Source organism: Scyliorhinus torazame, chromosome 19 (genome assembly GCF_047496885.1).
Source record: "Scyliorhinus torazame isolate Kashiwa2021f chromosome 19, sScyTor2.1, whole genome shotgun sequence".
In the NCBI taxonomy this organism is placed as follows: Eukaryota; Metazoa; Chordata; class Chondrichthyes; order Carcharhiniformes; family Scyliorhinidae; genus Scyliorhinus; species Scyliorhinus torazame.
In genome coordinates, this window is record NC_092725.1 from 143,769,577 (window position 1) to 143,792,206 (window position 22,630).

At 49.0% G+C, this 22,630-nt stretch overlaps 1 protein-coding gene across 1 annotated transcript in view; it reads right to left on the reverse strand.

Moving 5' to 3' along the window:
* The window catches only part of mtpn (myotrophin), a 96,255-nt gene extending 82,509 nt beyond the window's left edge, over window positions 1-13,746 (reverse strand). The window contains exon 1 of the mRNA XM_072485360.1: window positions 13,569-13,746. Coding sequence (XP_072341461.1) covers window positions 13,569-13,646 — 78 coding nt within the window. The 5' untranslated portion in view covers window positions 13,647-13,746. The remainder of the gene's footprint in view (window positions 1-13,568) is intronic.
* Window positions 13,747-22,630: the final 8,884 nt, after the last annotated feature.

The window sequence follows — 22,630 nt, forward strand, 5'->3', positions numbered from 1 at the left end:
CTTTGGAAGATCCTGGTTGCTTCTTTAAGAGGCCACATTTCTCTCTCTACTCCACTTGATCTGGGTGTCATCCATGGAACAGCAACAGAGCTTGAGGAGCACTTGCTATGTGTGTCAGAAACAGAAGTGCCTACTATGTGACCGTGCGCATTCTGCTGTGCTTTAAATCTTGAACTTTGATCTGACAAGGAACAGGGAAGGGAGTTGGAATTTTAAAAATAGAAGGGAAACAGTAGCAACTGTTTCCAAATAAAAATAACACGAAAGAGCAGCAGGATTAGTGGCAGATGTTTAAATACGTCTCCACTTACATTCTGCTTATTTTCAAAACCCTTTTGAGATATGTGTGTTGGATAAAAACCCAACTGAAAAGTGGGTACTTACTGTGCAACGTACAAGAAGCCTGCAATAAAACCACAAACCAATGCAGAGAAAACAGAGACAGACATTACACTGAAAATCTAATCTTCACCTCATTCTGACAACCTAATTCTTCATTCTCATTCACGTAGCCTTTGCCACATTAGAATAATTAGTAACTTTCAATCTGACATCGCCAGACTTGAACCATCTGGTGGGCAAGGATGCAAAGTTGATCAGAACTCAACTATTTGCATTTGGTAAAATTGTGAGGAAATGCTCCTGCACAACAGGAGTGATAATATTGACCAGTAGGCAGGTTTTATATTAAAACAAACTTTAATTTGAACACAGAATTAAGCACATTAGTATTACGATCCCAGACCAGACCCCAACATATGCTAGCACAGTGTTTTTCAAACTTATTTTCCCGGGACCCACTTTACCAACTACACCTTTGTGACCTACGCAACACAGCATTAGTGCTTACTTCTAATGCTACAGTAAGACTGCTTGGTCCTTATGTTCTCACCTGCTTTGACATTCAATGTTACACTTCTGCTAAGGACTTCAGTTGATGATTTAAGTTCTCGCTGTATACTTTTAAAAAAAAGAGGTTTGTCCTCGAACTCGCCATGCTTAGTCTTCACATGCCTTTGAGGTTTCGAGGGTTATAAATCTTCAATTGCCAGAACTTTGGATTTGCATTGGCACAATTAATAAAGCCATACCTCAAGAACTATTGTCATTCTGTTTTGTTCCTGATTACAGCTTCTTCTTAATGGGTTGTCCATCAGAGGCCCTGGAGCTCACACCAGCACTGCTTTGTCCTGCCGTGAACTCTCCTGAGAAGCTCTCTCCAGCAGATTCAGTTGTGAAATCCTGGCCTGTTTGTGTCTCTGGCCCTCTCTTCCTTATTACAAAATGATCCATCTTCAATTCTTCACAGTCCTGCTGCTTGCTTGCAGCTACAAAATGGAGGAATCTCTCCTGTGATTTCACACCCAAAGCATGGACCGCATGTACGTGTTGGGTGCATGATTTGCTCTCTGCCACTGCTTCTGGAACAGCCTGATGTCAGGAGGAGACGGTGCTGGGGCAACGCGACGACGGTCTGGGCTCCGAGCCTGCGTACTGCTGAATTTGCCTGACGTGGCACATATGAGCGGGGTGACCGGCATTCTCAATCTAAACATCAATCGTGGACGGCATTTTAAAAAGCCAATTGCTCTGGGACCCTCCCAATACCCGACCGTGAGTTACGACCCCGAGTTTGCAAAACCATGTGCTAGGATATCAGACAGGAACCCCAATCACTTAGCTTTAACAGAAATATAGCTTACAATTACCAGTTAACAACACTTAATAATTAAATGAAAGGAAACACTAACTTCTAGCTGATACCTTCTCTCTATATAATCAAGCAAAACCCACCACAGATCAAAAGCCACTTTTAAATAAAGTTAGATTACACAGGATTACTTGCTGGCCTCTTGGATAAAGAATTGAAATGAAATGAAAGTCACTTATTGTCACAAGTAGGCTTCAATGAAGTTACTGTGAAAAGAATTATTTTGAAGAGAGAGAGAGATTCTTTCAGTAAACAACCTGCAAAACCCTGTCTGTCAGATTAACGCTGAATCTGACAGCTTTCTGCAAAAGCTGTTGTTCAGCTCACAGCTTCCAGCAAGTAACTCAAACTAAACTGCCTGCTTCAGACCTGGCTCCTCCCATTAATTACACCATCTCTATCCCACTAACTGGGTTATGGCCATCTTACGAAGGCTAAACAAATGTCTCTAATTAGCTACTCCCCATTATGCCTAATAACAATAATCTAATAATCTTTATTATTGTCATAAATCAGCTTAAATTAACACTGCAATGAAGTTACTGTGAAAATCCTCTAGTTGCCACACTCCGGTGCCTGTTCGGGTACACAGAGGGAGAATTCAGAATGTCCAAATTACGTAACAGAACATCTTTCGGAACTTGTGGGAGGGAACTGGAGCACCCGGAGCAAACCCATGCAAGCACGGGGAGAACATGCAGACTCCGCACAGACAGTGATCCAAGTGGGAATCAAACCTGGGATCCTGGCGCTGTGAAGGTCTCTCTTTATAAACATAAGCATGGATTGAAAGATTGATGATCTCACATTTACAAATCTTAATTGCATATTCAACAGCCATAAAGTCTGTCTTTTAAACCAATATTTATAAAAGTATTACTGCAGCAGACATACATAATATATATACACACCAATGTCTTATATTTATCACATCGGCAACAAACAAATAGATTTAAGTCAACAGGTACAAGCATTGTTGCTTTCCGAAATCTGCCTCTATATGCCAATTAAGCAATCCATATGTCAAAACCACTCAAGATAACAACTGGGTTTTACTTGCTTATATTTGTGCAGAGTCCTTGGACACAGAAACCTTTTTTTCAGGATGAAGCTGAAAACCTTCTGCTCAGCTGAGCCCTGGAAGCAAGTCCAGACAGACCTTGCCCTCCCATTACCTACACTAGCAGCACTCAAAGCACACAGCATTCTTTTATCTATTGTTACAAGATGTGCCTTGATTTGTTTAATTAGGCTTAAACTGTTACAACATTACATTAGCTCTCTATCTGCAAACAGGTCAAATAGTTTTGAATATCTATCAGCAAAACACTTCGCCTGCAAAAATCACTGACCACCTCACATTTAAATCACAGCTCTAACAGACATGCTGTCTGTAAGCATTTTAACCTAGGTCTTAATATTACCGCAAAAATACAAACCATAAAGTATGACAATTTCTCACACCGCAATGCTGATTAACCAGACATCAAAATCTAACTGCAACATGAAATATAATAATCTGCACTGCTGCATTTCAAATGAAATCCAAATGGGTCCAATATTCAGTTTGGAAATTGCTGCCACATCATGTGACTAATGCATCTCAGCCTGGAATGCAAAAATTACACTGCATACTGAGAGTCATTAGTTTAGAAATTTGTCTAGACATCAATTGGAAGCTGGAAACAATCTGTTTGAAGCAAGGAGCTAAACGATCATGAGAAATGATACTCATCTAATTAATTCTGCCTTCGCATGCAGCTTTTCGAACAGAGAAATATGACTTTCAGATTGCAACCGCCCTCAGTAAAAGTCTGGGGTGACGGAAGGAGAACAGGAATGGGGCAGTCAAGAGCACGCATCGACCCTTTGGACTTCTGTGCTATTGCAAGGACTGTTGTTCCTCCTGGCACTCCTGAAATGTTTCAACTACTTTTAATGGCGGAGAGAGCCTGGTCCAGACATCGTGAAGCAATTTTGCCAGCAGAAAGGAGCCTAAAACACCTACTTTACACATGCACATGACCCAATGTCTGTTTTAACCAGCTTTCAGGTGCACCTGGAAAGTGGTCCAATAGTCTGAGCTGGTGCCACATTATTAAGCTTCTTTGCATCTGGAAGATTTCAATTTCTATTATTTACTAATTAACAGGTTAATAAAAATAACATGGTAATATTGTGTATTTTGGAGTCAACACCTCAATAATGGTCACGTGAAGTAATCGCTCCTTTGTCTACATTTGAGAACTTTCAATAGCAAAGGTTGGACCAATTGAGCTGTTTTTTCCCTGAGATTTTCAATTTGATCTTTTTGTAAGCCATTTTTAAAACTTTCCTCTTGGGGGCTGTAATGACTATTTCAACTCATTTACATTGGTTACTGTAGTGCTCACCCCGACAAATTATTTTACACATGTATTATCCATTGTATTAAATTAATCCCAATTTTTTAATTCCCAACAATTTCCAGATGCAGTCTCAAAAGCCATCACTTTCTCAAACTGTTACTACTATAATACTGATAAGTGCAACACCATCCGTTCAGTATTATCAACAGGCCATTGGTTACCTGTAACTCCCTAATAAAAAGAACAAAGGCTTTTGTGCATGTATGTATATTTCAATTGCTAACGTTTTCAATGAAAATATGTAAAAACAAACACAAGAACTCCTTTTTCTGATTCTAAACATTGTCTTAGGCTCTAGCCCAACTGGCTAACACCACATCTGGCATGACTATTGAAAGAATACAATGAAAGTATCTTATTACTCCATGATCATGTTGCAGAACAAAGGTAATCCCCAAATCAAGGAGAAGCACGTTTTCATTTTAAAAGTCAAAATTTGGAATTCCCAGTTCCAACAAGTCATGAAACCGGGTTAATTACATGTTTACGGTCAAAATGGACAGATTTTTGGTTTGCAAGGACACGAGAGAAATGGATCAAAGGTAGAGATTCATATTCTGGAATTTGTGGAATGGACAAGAGGGACTGAATAGGCAGCCTACTTCTGTTCCTCTGGTTGTTGCCATGTTGTTAGATTGCCTGTCTGACAAAGTTCTTGATGAGCCTGGATTAGTTGCATTTAACAATGGCAAATAAAACCCCATTATATTCACACCAATCAGAAAATCCAGTCCCTCGGCTCCTCATCCCATCCCCTACCCAGATGCCCATTTCAGTTCAACCCAACAGGAAATACCCAACTCAATCCTAAACTAGGCTTCAAGCTCTATAACCCATCCATCAACAAGACTGTTGATTTCCACCATTGAAATATTCCCCACCTTCCTCACATTGCCACTGAAACCTACAGGTGTCACATGCTTTCCTACTTTACTCTCTGTAATTTCCTTTATGGCCTCCCATCAGGATCTAAACATCATTCCTCTTTTCTGGAAAATGTGATGATGTTTGGCAGTCCATTTGCCCTCCCTGTCCTATTGTGCGCAATATTCTGCTTGAAAAAGGATGTAAGAAGTTGCGAATACCGTTTATGCACCTTAGCACAGGTGGTCAGCAAACTCAACATAACATGCTAGGTGCATTGAACCAATACCTGCATGTGATATGAAGCTTTTGGGGCGATGGGCATGGAGGGAATGCAGGCAACTGAATTACAAACAGCCAGCTAAAGACTGGCTGCAAATGACGCGTGGAGTCCTGGTCATTGATGGCAAGCAATTCAAGGTCTTCGGAGTGTGAGAGGCGATGACTACAAGCGGCTAAGATAACTGCGTCTTAAAAGATACTGCCAGCTCCTCTTACATTCCCTGCATTAGCAAGAATCAAAATAATTCTAGAAGTGGATTGTTATGCATGGCATTGTTCCATGAGCAGTCTCTGGCCTGGCAAGCTCTTGTCACTGCTGTTGTGCTGGTTTCTTTTAATGGCTACACCATTCATAACTAAACAGAGAAGCCCTTTTCTACCTATACTTATGTAGCACTTAAACATTTAAAACATCCCAAAACACTTCCCAGGTGCATTGTAAAACGCCAACCTCTTATGGTGATATTAGGTCAGATGACCAAAAGCTGGGCGGCATGGTGGCGCAGTGGTTAGCACTGCTGTCTTACGGTGCCGAGGTCCCAGGTTCAAACCCGGCCCGGTTCATTGTCCGTGTGGAGTTTGCACATTCTCCCCGTGTCTGCCCAAAGATGTGCAGGGTGGGTGGATTGGCCATGCTAAATTACCCCTTAATTGGAAAAAAAATAATTGAATACTCTAAATTTTTTTTTTTTTAAAAAGATGACCAAAAGCTTGTTCAAAGAGGTAGGTTTAAAGGAGCATTGAAAAAAGGAAAAGCAAGTAGAAAGCCAAAGAGGTGTAGGAAGGAAGTTGCAGAGCTTATGGCCCAGGCAACTAAAAGCCAATGGTGGTGCAATTAAAATTAGGAATACTCGAGTCCAGAATTAAATAATCTTGGATATCTCAGAGGGTTAGAACAGAGAACATAGAAAAATACAGAACAGGCCCTTCGGCCCACGATGTTGTGCCGAACCCTTGTCCTAGATTAATCATAGATTATCAAAGAATTTACAGTGCAGGAGGCCATTCAGCCCATCAAGTCTGCACTAGCTCTTGGAAAGAGCACCCTACCCAAGGTCAACACCTCTACCCTATCCCCATAACCTAGTAACCCCACCCAACACAAAGGGCAATTTTGGACACTAAGGGCAATTTATCATGGCCAATCCACCTAACGTGCACATCTTTGGACTGTGGGAGGAAACCGGAGCACCCGGAGGAAACCCACGCAGACACGGGGAGGATGTGCAGACTACGCACAGACAGTGACCCAAGCCGGAATCGAACCTGGGACCCTGGAGCTGTGAAGCAATTGTGCTATCCACAATGCTACCGTGCTGCCCTTAAGAACAAATTAATCTACACTATATCATTCTACCGTAATCCACGTAATCCGGTAGCACAAGTGATTAGCACTGTGGCTTCACAGCGCCAGGGTCCCAGGTTCGATTCCCCGCTGGGTCACTGTCTGTGCGGAGTTTGCACGTTCTCCCCGTGTCTGCGTGGGTTTCCTCCGGGTGCTCTGGTTTCCTCCCACAGTCCAAAGACGTGCAGGTTAGGTGGATTGGCCATGCTAAATTACCCGTAGTGTCCATAAGGGTTGGGAGGGGTTATTGGGTGGAAGTGAGGGATTAATGTGGGTCGGTGCAGACTCGATGGGCCGAATGGCCTCCTTCTGCACTGTATGTACTATGTAATCTATGTACCTATCCAATAGCCGCTTGAAGGTCCCTAATGTTTCCGACTCAACTACTTCCACAGGCAGTGCATTCCATGCCCTCACTATTCTCTGGGTAAAGAACCTACCTCTGACATCCCCCCTATATCTTCCACCATTCACCTTAAATTTATGTCCCTTTGTAATGGTTTGTTCCACCCAGGGAAGAAGTCTATGACTGTCTACTCTATCTATTCCCCTGATCATCTTATAAACCTCTATCAAGTCGCCCCTCATCCTTCTCCGCTCTAATGAGAAAAGGCCTAGCACCCTCAACCTTTCCTCGTGTGACCTACTCTCCATTCCAGGCAACATCCTGGTAAATCTCCTTTGCACCCTTTCCAAAGCTTCCACATCCTTCCTAAAATGAGGCGACCAGAACTGCACACAGTGCTCCAAATGTGGCCGTAGCAAGGTTTTGTACAGCTGCATCATCACCTCACGGCTCTTAAATTCAATCCCTCTGTTAATGAACGCTAGCACACCATAGGCCTGCTTCACAGCTCTATCCACTTGAGTGGCAACTTTCAAAGATCTATGAACATAGACCCCAAGATCTCTCTGCTCCTCCACATTGCCAAGAACCCTACCGTTAACCCTGTATTCCGCATTCATATTTGTCCTTCCAAAATGGACAACCTCACACTTTTCAGGGTTAAACTCCATCTGCCACTTCTCAGCCCAGCTCTGTATCCTATCTATGTCTCCTTGTAGCCGACAACAGCCCTCCTCACTATCCACAACTCCACCAATCTTCGTATCGTCTGCAAATTTACTGACCCACCCTTCAACACCCTCATCCAAGTCATTAATGAAAATCACAAACAGCAGAGGACCCAGAACTGATCCCTGCGGTACACCACTGGTAACTGGGATCCAGGCTGAATATTTGCCATCCACCACCACTCTCTGACTTCTATCGGTTAGCCAGTTTGTTATCCAACTGGCCAAATTTCCCACTATCCCATGCCTCCTTACTTTCTGCATAAGCCTGCCATGTGGAACCTTATCAAATGCCTTACTAAAATCCATATACACTACATCCACTGCTTTACCTTCATCCACATGCTTGGTCACCTCCTCAAAGCATTCAATAAGACTGGAAAGGCAAGACCTACCCCTCACAAATCCATGCTGACTATCCCTAATCAAGCAGTGTCTTTCCAGATACACAGAAATCCTATCCCTCAGTACCCTTTCCATTACTTTGCCTACCACCGAAGCAAGGCTAACTGGCCTGTAATTCCCAGGGTTATCCCTATTCCCTTTTTTGAACAGGGGCACAACATTCGCCACTCTCCAATCCCCTGGTACCACCCCTGTTGACAGTGAGGACAAAAAGATCATTGCCAACGGCTCTGCAATTTCATCTCTTGCTTCCCATAGAATCCTTGGATATATCCCGTCAGGCCCGGGGGACTTGTCTATCCTCATGTTTTTCAAAATGCCCAGCACATCTTCTTTCCTAACAAGTATTTCCTCGAGTTTATCAGTCTATCAGTCTGTTTCACACTGCCCTCACCAACAATATGGCCCCTCTCATTTGTAAATACTGAAAAAAAGTACTCGTTCAAGACCTCTCCTATCTCTTCAGACTCAATACACAATCTCCCGCTACTGTCCTTGATCGGACCTACCCTCGCTCTGGTCATTCTCATATTTCTCACATAAATTGTGGGATTGGAGAAGATTACAGAGATTAGGAATGCTAGAGGAGGGATTTGAAAACATGTTGGAAAATTTTATAACCAAGACATTGCTTGACTTGGAACACGATGATGGATGGGTGAACCGGACTTTTGGTTGAAACACCAGCCCGATCTAGCAGTCACTGCTCACAACCAAACTTTCTAATTCCTCCTGTGCTGACCCTCTTTAATCTACTGCAGGCCTATAATTTTGCAGCAGCACACAGATCCTTACATCTTCCATAAAGATAATCAGGAGCTCATCACTTATTAAAATTTGACTAACCCCACAAATTGCAAATGGGTAACATAATTAACTTTGGGTAGGTGCAACTGGCACACCCTGTTATTCTATTCATAAGTAGAAACAGAAAATGCTGGAAAAGATCAGCAGGTCTGGCAGCATCTGTGGAGAGAGAAACAGTTGAGGATTTGAGTTTGCATGAGAAGAAATTTGATGGATTTTATACGGTTTAAGAAGGGGTGGAGCAAAGTAGGTCAGGAATAGGTGTGAGCTACGAGAGATTGGACAAATAGGTCACTTATAAAGGAAGTATTAATGATCGTGTGAAGGATTAAAAAAGGTGCTGATAGTGACAAAGGTAAAACCGCAGAATATGTTAGTATCAGTGCCTTGTGAAAGTAAAATTTAAGAACAAGAGTCAGATGGCCCTGTTGGGGGGTGGGGCAGCTTGCACTGGGACAAGAAATTGGATTTTTAAAAGGGATTAAGATGGAGAAGAAAGTTCAGTCTTCTATTGGTGTTACTGTCATTCTTTCACTGCCAGTCTTTCAATAAAGGAAACCATTCTAATCATGTTTACACCCAAGTGGGAAATTGTAGCCCAGATCACCAGGCTTCTTGTGCTATCAAGACCGCATCCATCGTTCCATTTATGTGACACATATGGATAGATCAGTGCATCACAGGAATGTGTGCGCAAACTCCCAGTTGCTGTAATACATTAGTAATGTATGTATATATGCACACCCAAATATCCGAACATTGGGCAAATTGTCTCAACTCAACGATAGAAAGCATCCCATCTGGCTGCATCACAGCCTGCTAATAGCAAGTGCTCGCCCCAAGACCGCAAGAAACCTCAGAGTCACGAAGACGGCCCAGTCCAGTCCATCACATGAACCCGTCTCTCATGCATAGAACATTACAGCACAGTACAGGCCCTTCGGCCCTCGATGTTGCGCCGACCTGTGAAACCACTCTAAAGCCCATCTACACTATTCCCTTATTGTCCATATGTCTATCCAATGACCATTTGAATGCCCTGAGTGTTGGCGAGTCCACTACTGTTGCAGGCAGGGCATTCCACGCCCTTACTACTCTCTGACATCTGTCTTATATCTATCTCCCCTCAATTTACAGCTATGTCCCCTCGTGCTAGACATCACCATCCGAGGAAAAAGGCTCTCACTGTCCACCCATTCCAATCCTCTGATCATCTTGTATGCCTCAATTAAGTCACCTCTTAACCTTCTTCTCTCTAACGAAAACAGCCTCAAGTCCCTCAGCCTTTCCTCATAACATCTTTCCTCCATACCAGGCAACATCCTGGTAAATCTCCTCTGCACCCTTTCCAATGCTTCCACATCCTTCCTATAATGCGGCGACCAGAATTGCACGCAATACTCCAAATGCAGCCGCACCAGAGTGTTGCATAGCTGCAACATGACCTCATGGCTCCTAAACTCAATCCCTCTACCAATAAAAGCTAACACACCGTAACAACCCTCTCAACCTGGGTGGCAACTTTCAGGGATCTATGTACATGGACACCGAGATCTCTCTGCTCATCCACACTGCCAAGATTCTTACCATTAGCCCAGTACTCAGTCTTCCTGTTATTCCTTCCAAAATGAATCACCTCACACTTTTCTGCATTAAACTCCATTTGCCACCTCTCAGCCCAGCGCTGCAGCTTATCTATGTCCCTCTGTAACTTGTAACATCCTTCCGCACTGTCCACAACTCCACCGACTTTAGTGTCATCTGCAAATTTACTCACCCATCCTTCTATGCCCTCCTCCAGGTCATTTATAAAAATGACAAACAGCAGTGGCCCCAAAACAGATCCTTGTGGTACACCACTAGTAACTGGACTCCAGTCTGAACATTTCCCATCAACCACCACCCTTTGTCTTCTTCCAGCTAGTCAATTTCTGATCCAAACTGCTAAATCACCCTGAATCCATGCCTCCGTATTTTCTGCAGTAGCCTACCATGGGGAACCTTATCAAACGCTTTACTGAAATCCATATACACCACATCAACTGCTTTACCCTCATCCACCTGTTTGGTCACCTTCTCAAAGAACTCTATAAGGTTTGTGAGGCACGACCTACCCTTCACAAAACCGTGTTGACTATCTCTAATAAAATTATTCCTTTCCAGGTGATTATACATCCTATCTCTTATAAACCTTTCCAAGATTTTGCCCACAACAGAAGTAAGGCTCACTGGTCTATAGTTACCGGGGATATCTCTACTCCCCTTCTTGAACAAGGAGACAACATTTGCTATCCTCCAGTCTTCTGGCACTATTCCTGTCGACAAAGATGTCTTAAAGATCAAGGCCAAAGGCTCAGCAATCTCCTCCCTAGCTTCCCAGAGAATCCTAGGATAAATCCCATCCGGCCCAGGTGACTTATCTATTTTCACACTTTCCAGAATTGCTAACACCTCCTCCTTATGAACCTCAAGCCCTTCTAGTCTAGTAGCCTGAATCTCAGTATTCTCCTCGACAACATTGTCTTTTTCCTGTGTGAATACTGACGAAAAATATTCATTTAGCACCTCTCCTATCTCCTTGGACTCCAAGCACAACTTCCCACTACTGTCCTTGAACTGCCCTACTCTTACCCTAGTCATTCTTTTATTCCTGACATATCTATAGAAAGCTTTAGGGTTATCCTTGATCCCACCTGCCAAAGACTTCTCATGTCCCCTCCTGGCTCTTCTTAGCTCTCTCTTTAGGTCCTTCCTAGCTAACTTGTAACTCTCGAGCGCCCTAACTGAACCTTCATGTCTCATCTTTACATAAGTCTCCTTCTTCCTCTTGACAAGTGTTTCGACTGCTTTAGTAAACCACGGTTCCCTCACTCGACCACTTCCTCTCTGCCTGACAGATACATACTTATCAAGGACACGCAGTAGCTGTTCCTTGAACAAGCTCCACATTTCCATTGTGCCCATCCCCTGCAGTTTTCCTCTCGATCCGATGTATCCTAAGTCTTCCCTCATCGCATCATAATTGCCTTTCCCCCAGATATAACTCTTGCCCTGCGCTATATACCTATCCCTTTCCATCACTAAAGTAAACGTAATCGAATTGTGGTCACTATCACCAAAGTGCTCACCTACCTCCAAATCTAACACCTGGTTCATTACCTAGTACCAAATCCAATATGGCCTCGCCTCTCGTTGGCCTATCTACATACTGTGTCAGGAAACCCTCCTGCACACATTGGACAAAAACGGACCCATCTAATGTACTTGAACTATAGCTTTTCCAGTCAATATTTGGAAAGTTAAAGTCCCCCATAATAACTACCCTGTTGCTTTCACTCCTATCCAGAATCATCTTTGCAATCCTCTCCTCTACATCTCTAGAACTTATCGACACCTCCCGCTGCCTTGGGAAAGCAGGCAGCATAATCAAAGACCCCTCTCACCCGGCTTATTCATTCTTCAATTGGGCAGGAGAGTCTGAGAACACACACAAACAGATTCAAAAACAGATTCTTCCCTGCTGTTACCATACTCCTAAACGACCCTCTTGTGGACTGGTCTGATTAACACTACACTCTTGTATGCTTCACCTGATGCCCGTGTCTATGTATTTACATTTAGTACATGAAAAGAAAATACGTAATAGGCCAGCACAAGGTGCACAATGATCTGTTTGAGCTGTGCGCAGATACTGTAACTCGGTACATGTGATAATAAACCAATTCAATTGTAAAACATAAATTATAAGAATCATTGTAAAATGATGCAGCATACACTCATCACACCTGCGTTACTTCATTTGGTCGGGATATCAAATTAATCCCACTCTTGTCCTTCCCCCATACCTCGAAACAAACAACCAGCCTTGCAGTTCAAAATGTATTTCCACATTCTCGGGTTATAACAACCTTGCCATCCGATTTCCTGTGCAAAAAGCAAAGTATTGGACAGTGCCTGTGCATACCACTGTAATTCAGGAGCAGGTAGGGGGGTTGGAGCTTTACACAGGGCTCTGTGACAGGGTAGAAACCGGTGATCACCAAGCCTGCTGTGCAGCAGCTCCTGCAGTGTCCAATGTGTTTACTGTGTGGAAATCTCACACTCATTACTGATAATGATGCTGATCAGAGGCAGCACCAGAGACACATCTCAGCGGTTAAACATTAACAACCCCCACCCGCTTATATCCCAGAGGCTGCCCGTGTTGCCGTTCCTCCACTGCCCCTTCAGCCTGACAGCCAGGCCCGGGGACCGAGGCCGAGCCCGGGGACCGAGACTGAGCCCGGGGACTGAGACTGAGCCCGGGGACTGAGCCCGGGGGCCGGGGCCGAGCCCGGGGACCGAGACTGAGCCCGGGGGCCGAGGCCGGAGACTGAGCCCGGGGGCCGAGGCCGAGGCCGGAGACTGAGCCCGGGGACCGAGGCCGAGCCCGGGGGCCGAGGCCGAGCCCGGAGACTGAGCCCGGGGGCCGAGGCCGGAGACTGAGCCCGGGGGCCGAGGCCGAGGCCGGAGACTGAGCCCGGGGACCGAGGCCGAGCCCGGGGGCCGAGGCCGAGCCCGGAGACTGAGCCCGGGGGCCGAGGCCGGAGACTGAGCCCGGGGACCGAGGCCGCTATTTCCCCTCCCGGGCCGCTTCCTCCCCGCCGCCGCCGCCGCCGCCCCGGCCCCGCACCTGTTCCGCGAAGGTCTTCACTGCTTCCACATCTCCGTTCTTGATGGCCCAGATTAATTTGCGGTCAGTTTCCGACATGTTTGCCAGCGGGCGGGCGGAGAGCGTGTGCGCGGGGCGGGGGGGGTGGGGAGCGGAGAGCGGGCGGACCCACACCCAGGGAAGGAAATTAGTGTCACACCCAGTGACGCAGCTTCCGATCCGCCCGCCCCGCTTCCGGTTCGAGACTGGGGAGGGAGTCGCTCTGTCCCCCGCAGCCGCCGCCCCCGCTCCGGTTTCAAACAGAAACGCGCGTGGAGCCGCTCAGCGCTGCGGGAGGAGGAGTGGTTGCAGGTTACCCCGCCCCCCCCCAAACCAGCCCCCCCCCAACCCAACCCACCCCCCCCCCCCCAAACCAGCCCCCCCCAACCCAACCCCCCCCAAACCAGCCCCCCCCAAAACCAGCCCCCCCCCCAGACACCCCCCCCCAGACACCCCCCCAACTCAACCCCCCCCACCCCCCCCAAACCAACCACCCCCCCACCCCACCCCAAACCAACCCCCCCCACCCCAAACCAACCCCCCCCCCAAACCACCAACCCCCCACCCCCCCAAACCAACCACCCCCCCACCCCACCCCAAACCAACCCCCCCCCCCAAACCAACCACCCCCCCACCCCACCCCAAACCAACCCCCCCCCACCCCCCCAAACCAACCACCCCCCCAAACCAATCACCCCCCACCCCCCCAAACAAACCACCCCCCCCCACCCAACCCAAACCCCCCCAGACACCCCCCCAAACCACCCCCCCAGACACCCCCCCCAAACCACCCCCCCAAACACCCCCCCCAAACACCCACCCCGCCCCAAACACCCCCTCCCCCCAAACACCCACCCCGCCCCAAACACCCCCTCCCCCCAAACACCCCCTCCCCCCCAACACCCCCTCCCCCCCAACACCCCCTCCCCCCCAACACCCCCTCCCCCCCAACACCCCCTCCCCCCCAACACCCCCTCCCCCCCCAACACCCCCTCCCCCAAACACAACCCCCCCCAAACACACCCCCCCAAACACACCCCCCCAACACACACACCCCCAACACACACCCCCAACCCCCCCAAACACCCCCCTCCCCCTCCCATCACCCCCCTCCCCCTCCCATCACCCCCCTCCCCCTCCCATCACCCCCTCCCCCTACCATCAACCCATCTCCCCCTCCCAATCACCCCCTCCCCCTCCCATCGCCCCCTCCCATCGCCCGCTCCCCCTCCCATCGCCCCCTCCCATCGCCCCTCTCCCCCTCCCATCGCCCCTCCCCCTCCCATCGCCCCTCCCCCTCCCATCGCCCCCTCCCCCTCCCATCGCCCCCTCCCCCTCCCATCGCCCCCTCCCCTCCCATCGCCCCCTCCCATCGCCCCTCCCATCGCCCCCTCCCCCTCCCATCGCCCCCTCCCACTCCCATCGCCCCCTCCCCCTTCCATTGCCCCCTCCCATCTCCCCCTCCCATCTCCCCCTCCCCCTCCCATCTCCCCCTCCCATCACCCCCCTCCCCCTCCCATCACCCCCTCCCCCTCCCATCACCCCCTCCCCCTCCCATCACCCCCTCCCCCTCCCATCGCCCCCTCCCCCTCCCATCGCCCCCTCCCCCTCCCATCGCCCCCTCCCCCTCCCATTGCCCCCTCTCCCTCCCATCTCCCCCTCCCATCTCCCCCTCCCGTCTCCCCCTCCCCCTCCCATCTCCCCCTCCCATCATCCCCCTCCCATCACCCCCCTCCCCCTCCCATCACCCCCCTCCCATCACCCCCTCCCCCTCCCATCACCCCCTCCCCCTCCCATCACCCCCCTCCCCCTCCCATCACCCCCCTCCCCCTCCCATCGCCCCCTCCCCCTCCCATCACCCCCTCCCCCTCCCATCACCCCCCTCCCCTCCCATCACCCCCCTCCCCTACCATCACCCCCTCCCCCTCCCATCAACCCCCTCCCATCAACCCCCCTCCCCTCCCATCAATCCCCCTCCCCCTCCCATCAACCCCCCTCCCCCTCCCATCAACCCCCCTCCCCCTCCCATCAATCCCCCTCCCATCAACCCCCCCTCCCCCTCCCATCAACCCCCCCTCCCCCTCCCATCAACCCCCCCCTCCCATCAACCCCCCTCTCCCTCCCATCAACCCCCCTCCCCCTCCCATCAACCCCCCTCCCCCTCCCATCAACCCCCCTCCCCCTCCCATCAACCCCCCTCCCCCTCCCATCAACCCCCTCCCCTCACCCCCCCCTCCCCTCACCCCCTCCCATCACCCGCCTCCCCCTCCCATCATCCCCCTCCCATCACCCCCTCCCTTTCCCATCACCCCCCCTCCCATCACCCCCCCACACCTTCCTCCCCCCCTTCCCCCCCACACCCCTTCCCCCCCACACCCCTCCCCCCCACACATCCCTCCTGCCCATCCCCTCCATACACCCGCCCCATCCCCTCACACACCCTCCCCCTCCCCACAAACACCCCCCCCACCACACCACCCTCCCCCCCCCCACCTACACCACCTGCCCCCCACACACCACCCTCCCCCCCCACACATACACACCACCCACCCCCCCCGCCCCCCCCCTCCCCCGCCCCACACAAACCCCTCCCCCCTTCCTGTTGAGTTCCTTATTTCCCCTTTATTTTTTGCCTTTGTCATTTTGACGCAGGGATGCTCAATGTTGTATCGTTCAGTCAAGCAGCAGAGAGAATGAGGAATTCAACAAGTTGCAACATCAGTATGTGGTAATAGTTTTCGAGCAACAGAACTCATACTTTGTGGCACCCGAGAGATTGGTTGGCTGGTGATCAATGAATTGATCAAACGCAGCAGTAATGGCCGATGATTATGAGCTGGTCCATAAATGTAACCCTTTGTTCCATCACCCCAATAATGTTGAAAAGGATAGGAAATGGGAGAGTGAAAGGAAGTAAGGTAGGCAAGTTAAAGAACGGGTAGATGGGAATGCTCAGAGATCTCCTCGGACCAGGAAGGAAGGTACTGAGGGTGAAGGTGAGACTCGAAAACCTAGGTGTTACAATTGTAACAAGGTGGGACACATTCAGCATGTTAGAAGTTGCACGGTAAGCCCATGGGACTTGTTGGTGTTCATAAGGAGGATTCTGAAAAGGGAACAAAAATGGAGAATACTGTAGCTCTAACTGGACTGAGAAGACGGGGTAAACTGCTGTGGGAGGAGGTATGTTGAATGAGGTAGATGAGAGATATGCAGGGTTTTTGTATAAGGGGAAGATTACCTAATTTTCCACAACTGATGTAGCCAAACCCATAAATATTTTAAGGGACACAAGTGCTACTCAAACTCTTACGGGGGAAGGATTTGGTCTTGCCTCCAGAGAGTTCATTGAAAACTGAGATATTAGTGAAGAGGATAAGTGGGGATTACATCCCAGTTCTATTGTATAAAGTGCAATTGGAGTGTAATTTAGTGTCAGGTCCAGCAGTTGCCGGAGTGGTTAAAGAGTTACCGGTAGACGGAGTAGGCTTACATTTGGGGAATGATTTGACAGGAGTGAAGGTTGTAGCTTCACCCATAATTACAGAGAGTCCGCGGGAAATACTTTGGATAGCACATGAGAGACTAATGGCAGGACAGATGGGAATTTGAAAAACTAATTGGGCATTAAATTACTCAAGGAAAGAAATGTTGAAAGACATTAATTGCATATCAATTGACAATGGTAGTAAATTTGATTATGCTGATACAGAGAATGATCTCCCACAGAAGTTTGTCAAAGATAAAATCTAGTAGAGAACCAGACTCTGAAAACTCCCAAGCCTGAAGGTGATCTTTAAGAAAAAGGAGTCCGAACCTAATAGTACTAACAGTGATGAAGAGTCAGACGAGAGAGCTCTGACTTCGATTTGAGCTCTGATTACTAAGAAATGATAAACAACTGTTATCAAATAGACCTGTCACTGATCTTGAACAGAAGGCAAGTAATTCTAACAAAGTTAAGGAAGAAGATAACAAACCAGAAGAAGAAAGTGAATTGGACTTTCCTAAAAGTTACTTGTTACTGCCTCGTGCTGTCAATCCATTGTCATTTACTTCAGATGCAAATATTTCCCTGAGCATGTGTGTTTTGAAGAAAAATATACACAATAGCATGGCATCAGCTTATGATGAGGACAGCAATAATGTGAAGTGACACCAAGCAAACTGCTGAATAACTCACATCCTTTTAATGGCCCACAGTGCCTCTTAAAGGTAAAGGAAGCAAATAGCAAAGGAGATGAAATAATTGGTGATCAATTCCTTTTTAAAATGAAGAGGAAGGTGGATGGAGAACCATGCAGCGATTCTGAAACTACATCTGTTCACAAAAGACAGAAAGTTCATGGAACGAACAATGTGTCACCCTCTGAATGTAAAGAAGAAGAGTTGACATCTGGAAAACACATTGTTTCAGTCCGTATTACTAAATGGAGATAAGGGCTTTGATTATGAAGACTGATGAGGTGGTAAAAGCTGTAAAACAAAGAATGGTGGAAATACAGCCAGCCAACTTTGCGAAGATTATACTTGTCACTGAAAGTAGCCATGTGAAGGAAAAGAAAGAATGTAAAGCTGGAGGGGTTATTGATTAAAAATGTACCAAATATTTCCCTCGGCATTGACAATACTGTTTGTAGTTTGGTTGCAGACGATCCTCAAAATTTGGATAAACATACATTGGACAGTCGGAAAAGACTAGCTGCATTAGCCGACTAGCTGCATTAGCCGGGAGAGACAGAAATGCAAAAGAAACTCATTCAGGGGATCCTCTTGTAGCCATCTGGGATGGCCACTTCCAGAATACAAAATGGACACTCATCAAAAATGTAGGGAAATGTGGACAATACTAGACAACAAGCAGGCACGGCCTGAATGAATATTTGGGAAGCAGTTACCAGACGGAATCGAAACTCTGGGTCGATTAGCATATTGATGGCCCATCTCCGAGGAACAAAGGACTAACACTCAGGTAGTTGATACTGTTACAGACATCCCGGCGCCAGAAAGACACAAACAAAGCAAGGCCAACGGCCACCTGAGACACGCCCAACCATCAGGGCACCCACCCCTTTATTGGTTAAGATCGATAACAATGATCGAGAAGCTGCCCAATTAATTAGGACCAAGTTTAAGGCCCGCCTAAAAGCGCGCGAAGCCCCTCCCAAGTATAAGAAGCAACCCCACGAGAGATTCGCTCTCTTGGATTTGGCTCTCAGGCGGAGAGACCCATCCCCCAGCATCACCAGAAGCAAGTAAGTTCAAGGTCAATGCTCGCTACCAGACGGACAATCTTAGCTGTTCTCCTGTATTTCATCGAACCCAACAGCCTCAGATCCGAACAACGGCCATTGTTCCTCTGACTAAGTGGGCACCCGAAGTTAAGTATAGGCGTTAGCGTTAGAGATAGTTTAGTTTTTGTACTGTTGTGCATGGGTAGATCTCACTGTGTGTAAATAAATAGTATTGACTTTGAACTAACTAACTGGTGCATTGGCGCTTTGATCGGTATTCAGGTTGAACCTTGTGGCGGTGTCGAGAGATACCTGGCGACTCTGAAAGTAGAAACATAATTAGGATTAAGAAAGGCGACCATATTGACCACCATATTTATAAACAGAGAAACACTCTTCAATTGGGACAGTCAGAAACCTGACAAAGGGAAGCACGTTGTCTTTGACTTTGAAGAAGAGAGTGAAAACAAGATATTAGAGTGAGGTCTAAAACGAAAGATGCAAACCTATCCGCAGAAGAAGAACAAAGGAAAGATCTAATAAAGATAGTGGAAGAATATGGAGGATTGTAGGGAAACACCAGGGTGCACTCCGTTAACTAGTTATGATGTGGACATAGGAAACAGAACCAAAGTCACATAGAGGGATATGGACCCCGGAAGTGTAGAAGATCTTAGTTTAGACGGGCAGCATGGATGGCGCAGGCTTGGAGGGCCGAAGGGCCTGTTCCTGTGCTGTACCTTTCTTTGTTCTTTGTTCTATCGGTCGCAACTAAAACCACAGAGACTGCCTGCGGTGGTATGTATTAGGGGTAATATGGTACCTGTGAAGCCGAGAGGCTATTGGCTGACAGGTCCCGGGTCCTGGTTGGATCGGCCGACTTCTGGCTCCGCCCTGAAGGCGGAGTATAAGAGCTCGAGTTCTCCCAGCAGCCGCATTCTGTAACTGAGCTGCTGGGGAACAAGTCTTGCTTAATAAAGCCTCGATAGACTTCATCACTTCTCGACTTGTGTAAGTCATTGTGCGCTACAATTTATTAAGCAAGCTTAAAAGACTATGGAGCTCCGGATCATCCCGGATCAGCCCCCATGCAGCAAACTCGGCGACTGTGTTTAAACACTGGCAAGCATGCTTCGAAGGCTACCTCCGAACGGCCCCCGGCCGGACCACAGAAGAGCAGAAAACGCAGGTCCAGCATTCCAGGGTAAGCCCGGAGATCTATTCGCTTATCGAAGACGCGGAGGATTTCCCGACGGCGCTCAGGTTGCTGAAAGGCGTCTACATTCGGCCCATAAACCAGGTCTACGCACACCACCAACTCGCGATGAGACGGCAAATTCCCGGAGAATCACCCGACGGATTCTACAGCGCGCTGCTGATTTTGGGACGAAATTGCAACTGCCCGTCGGTGAGCGCGATCGAGCACACGGACCTGCTAATCCGAGACGCATTCGTGGCAGGTATGAATTCTCCCCAAATTCGTCAGAGACTTTTAGAAAGAGAGTCTCTAGGACTCTCAGAGGCACGGGCCCTTGCGGACTCCCTTGATGTGGCCTCTCAAAACGCCCGCGCCTACGGACCTGACCGCACAGCAGCCCCTTGGGCTCCGTGGACCCCCGTTGCGACCGACTCCCCGGCAACCCCACCCCCCTGCAAGCTTGCGCAGCTAGAGCGTCAAACCATCTGGTGGGGCCCGCTGCTACTTTTGCGGGCAGGCGAAACACCCCCGGCAGCGCTGCCCGGCCCGCGCAGCTATTTGTAAAAGCTGCAGCAAAAAGGGCCATTACGCGGCAGTGTGCCGGTCCCGGGGGGTCGCCGCAGCCCCCGGAGAAGAACGAGGATAGCAGATTCCCAACCCCCCCCCCCCCCCCCCAACGATCCATGCGCGACCCGTGGGCACCGCCATTTTGGGTCCCGGACACCACGAGGGGAGGATGGGCGCCACCATCTTGTGACCCCCCGGCCACGTGCGATTCATGGGGGCGGCCATTTTGTCCACCCCCGCCCACGTGCGATTCATGGGGGCAGCCATTTTGTCCACCCCCGACCGCGTGCGATCCATGGACGCTGCCATCTTGGTTGACAACAAAGGACCCCAGCATAGACGGCTCCACTGGGTCCGAAGAAAACGCCGCGACACTACTACCACGACTGGCTTCGGTGACTCTGGATCAATCGCGGCCACCGGACGCTCCAAACGACGACAACAACGGTGCTGGTCAACGGATACGAGACGCCATGCTTGATCGACTCCGGGAGCACGGAAAGTTTTATTCACCCAGATACAGTAAGACGCTGTTTTCTGTCCATTCATCCAAGCGCTCAAAAGATTTCCCGAGCTGAGGATCCCATTCAGTAGAGATCAAAGGGTTCTGCATCGCGAACCTAACGGTGCAAGGGAGGGAGTTTAAGAACTACAGGCTCTACGTCCTTCCCCAACTCTGCGCGCCCACATTACTGGGATTAGATTTCCAGTGTAACCTCCAGAGCCTAACATTCCAATTCAGCGGCCCAATACCCCCACTCACTATCTGCGGCCTCGCAACCCTCAAGGTTGAACCGCCGTCCTGTTTGCAAATCTCACCCCGGATTGCAAACCCGTCGCCACTAGGAGCAGACGGTACAGCGCCCAGGACTGGATGTTTATCCGGTCTGAAGTCCGGCGGTTGCTGAAGGAAGGTATAATCCAGGCCAGCAATAGTCCCTGGAGAGCCCAGGTTGTAGTCGTGAAGACCGGGGAGAAGCAAAGGATGGTCGTAGACTATAGTCAGACCATCAATAGGTACACGCAGCTAGATGCGTATCCTCTTCCCCCCCCCCCCGCATATCCGACATGGTCAATCGGATTGCACAGTACAAGGTCTTTTCCACCGTGGACCTTAAGTCCGCCTACCATCAGCTCCCCATCCGCCCAGGTGACCGCAAGTACACAGCCTTCGAGGCAGACGGGCGGCTCTACCATTTCCTAAGGGTCCCATTTGGCGTCACAAACGGAGTCTCGGTCTTCCAATGGGAGATGGACCGAATGGTTGACCAGCACGGGTTACAGGCCATGTTCCCCTATCTCGACAACGTAACCATCTGCGGCCACGATCAGCAGGACCACAACGCCAACCTCCAAAAATTCCTCCAGACCGCCAAAGCCTTGAACCTCACGTACAACGAGGAAAAATGCGTTTTCAGCACAAACCGTTTGGCCATCCTGGGATACGTAGTGCGCAATGGAGTGATAAGCCCCGACCCCGAACGCATGCTCCCCCTTATGGAATTTCCCCTCCCCCACTGCTCCAAAGCCCTGAAACGCTGCCTGGGCTTCTTTTCATATTACGCCCAGTGGGTTCCCCAGTACGCAGACAAGGCCCGCCCGTTAATACAATCCACTACCTTCCCCCTGTCGACAGAGGCTTGCCAGGCCTTCAGCCGCATCAAAGCGGATATCGCAAAGGCCACGGTGTGCGCCATCGACGAGTCCCTCCCCTTCCAGGTCGAGAGCGACGCTTCCGATGTACCTCTGGCGGCCACTCTCAACCAAGCGGGCAGACCCGTGACCTTTTTCTCCCGGACCCTCGACGCCTCAGAAATTCGCCACTCCTCAGTGGAAAAGGAGGCCCAGGCCATAGTGGAAGCTGTGCGACATTGGAGGCATTACCTGGCCGGCAGGAGATTCACTCTCCTCACCGACCAACGGTCGGTAGCCTTCATGTTCGATAATGCACAGCGGGGCAAAATTAAGAATGACAAGATCTTGAGGTGGAGGATCGAGCTCGCCACCTATAACTATGAGATCTTGTATCGTCCCGGAAAGCTGAA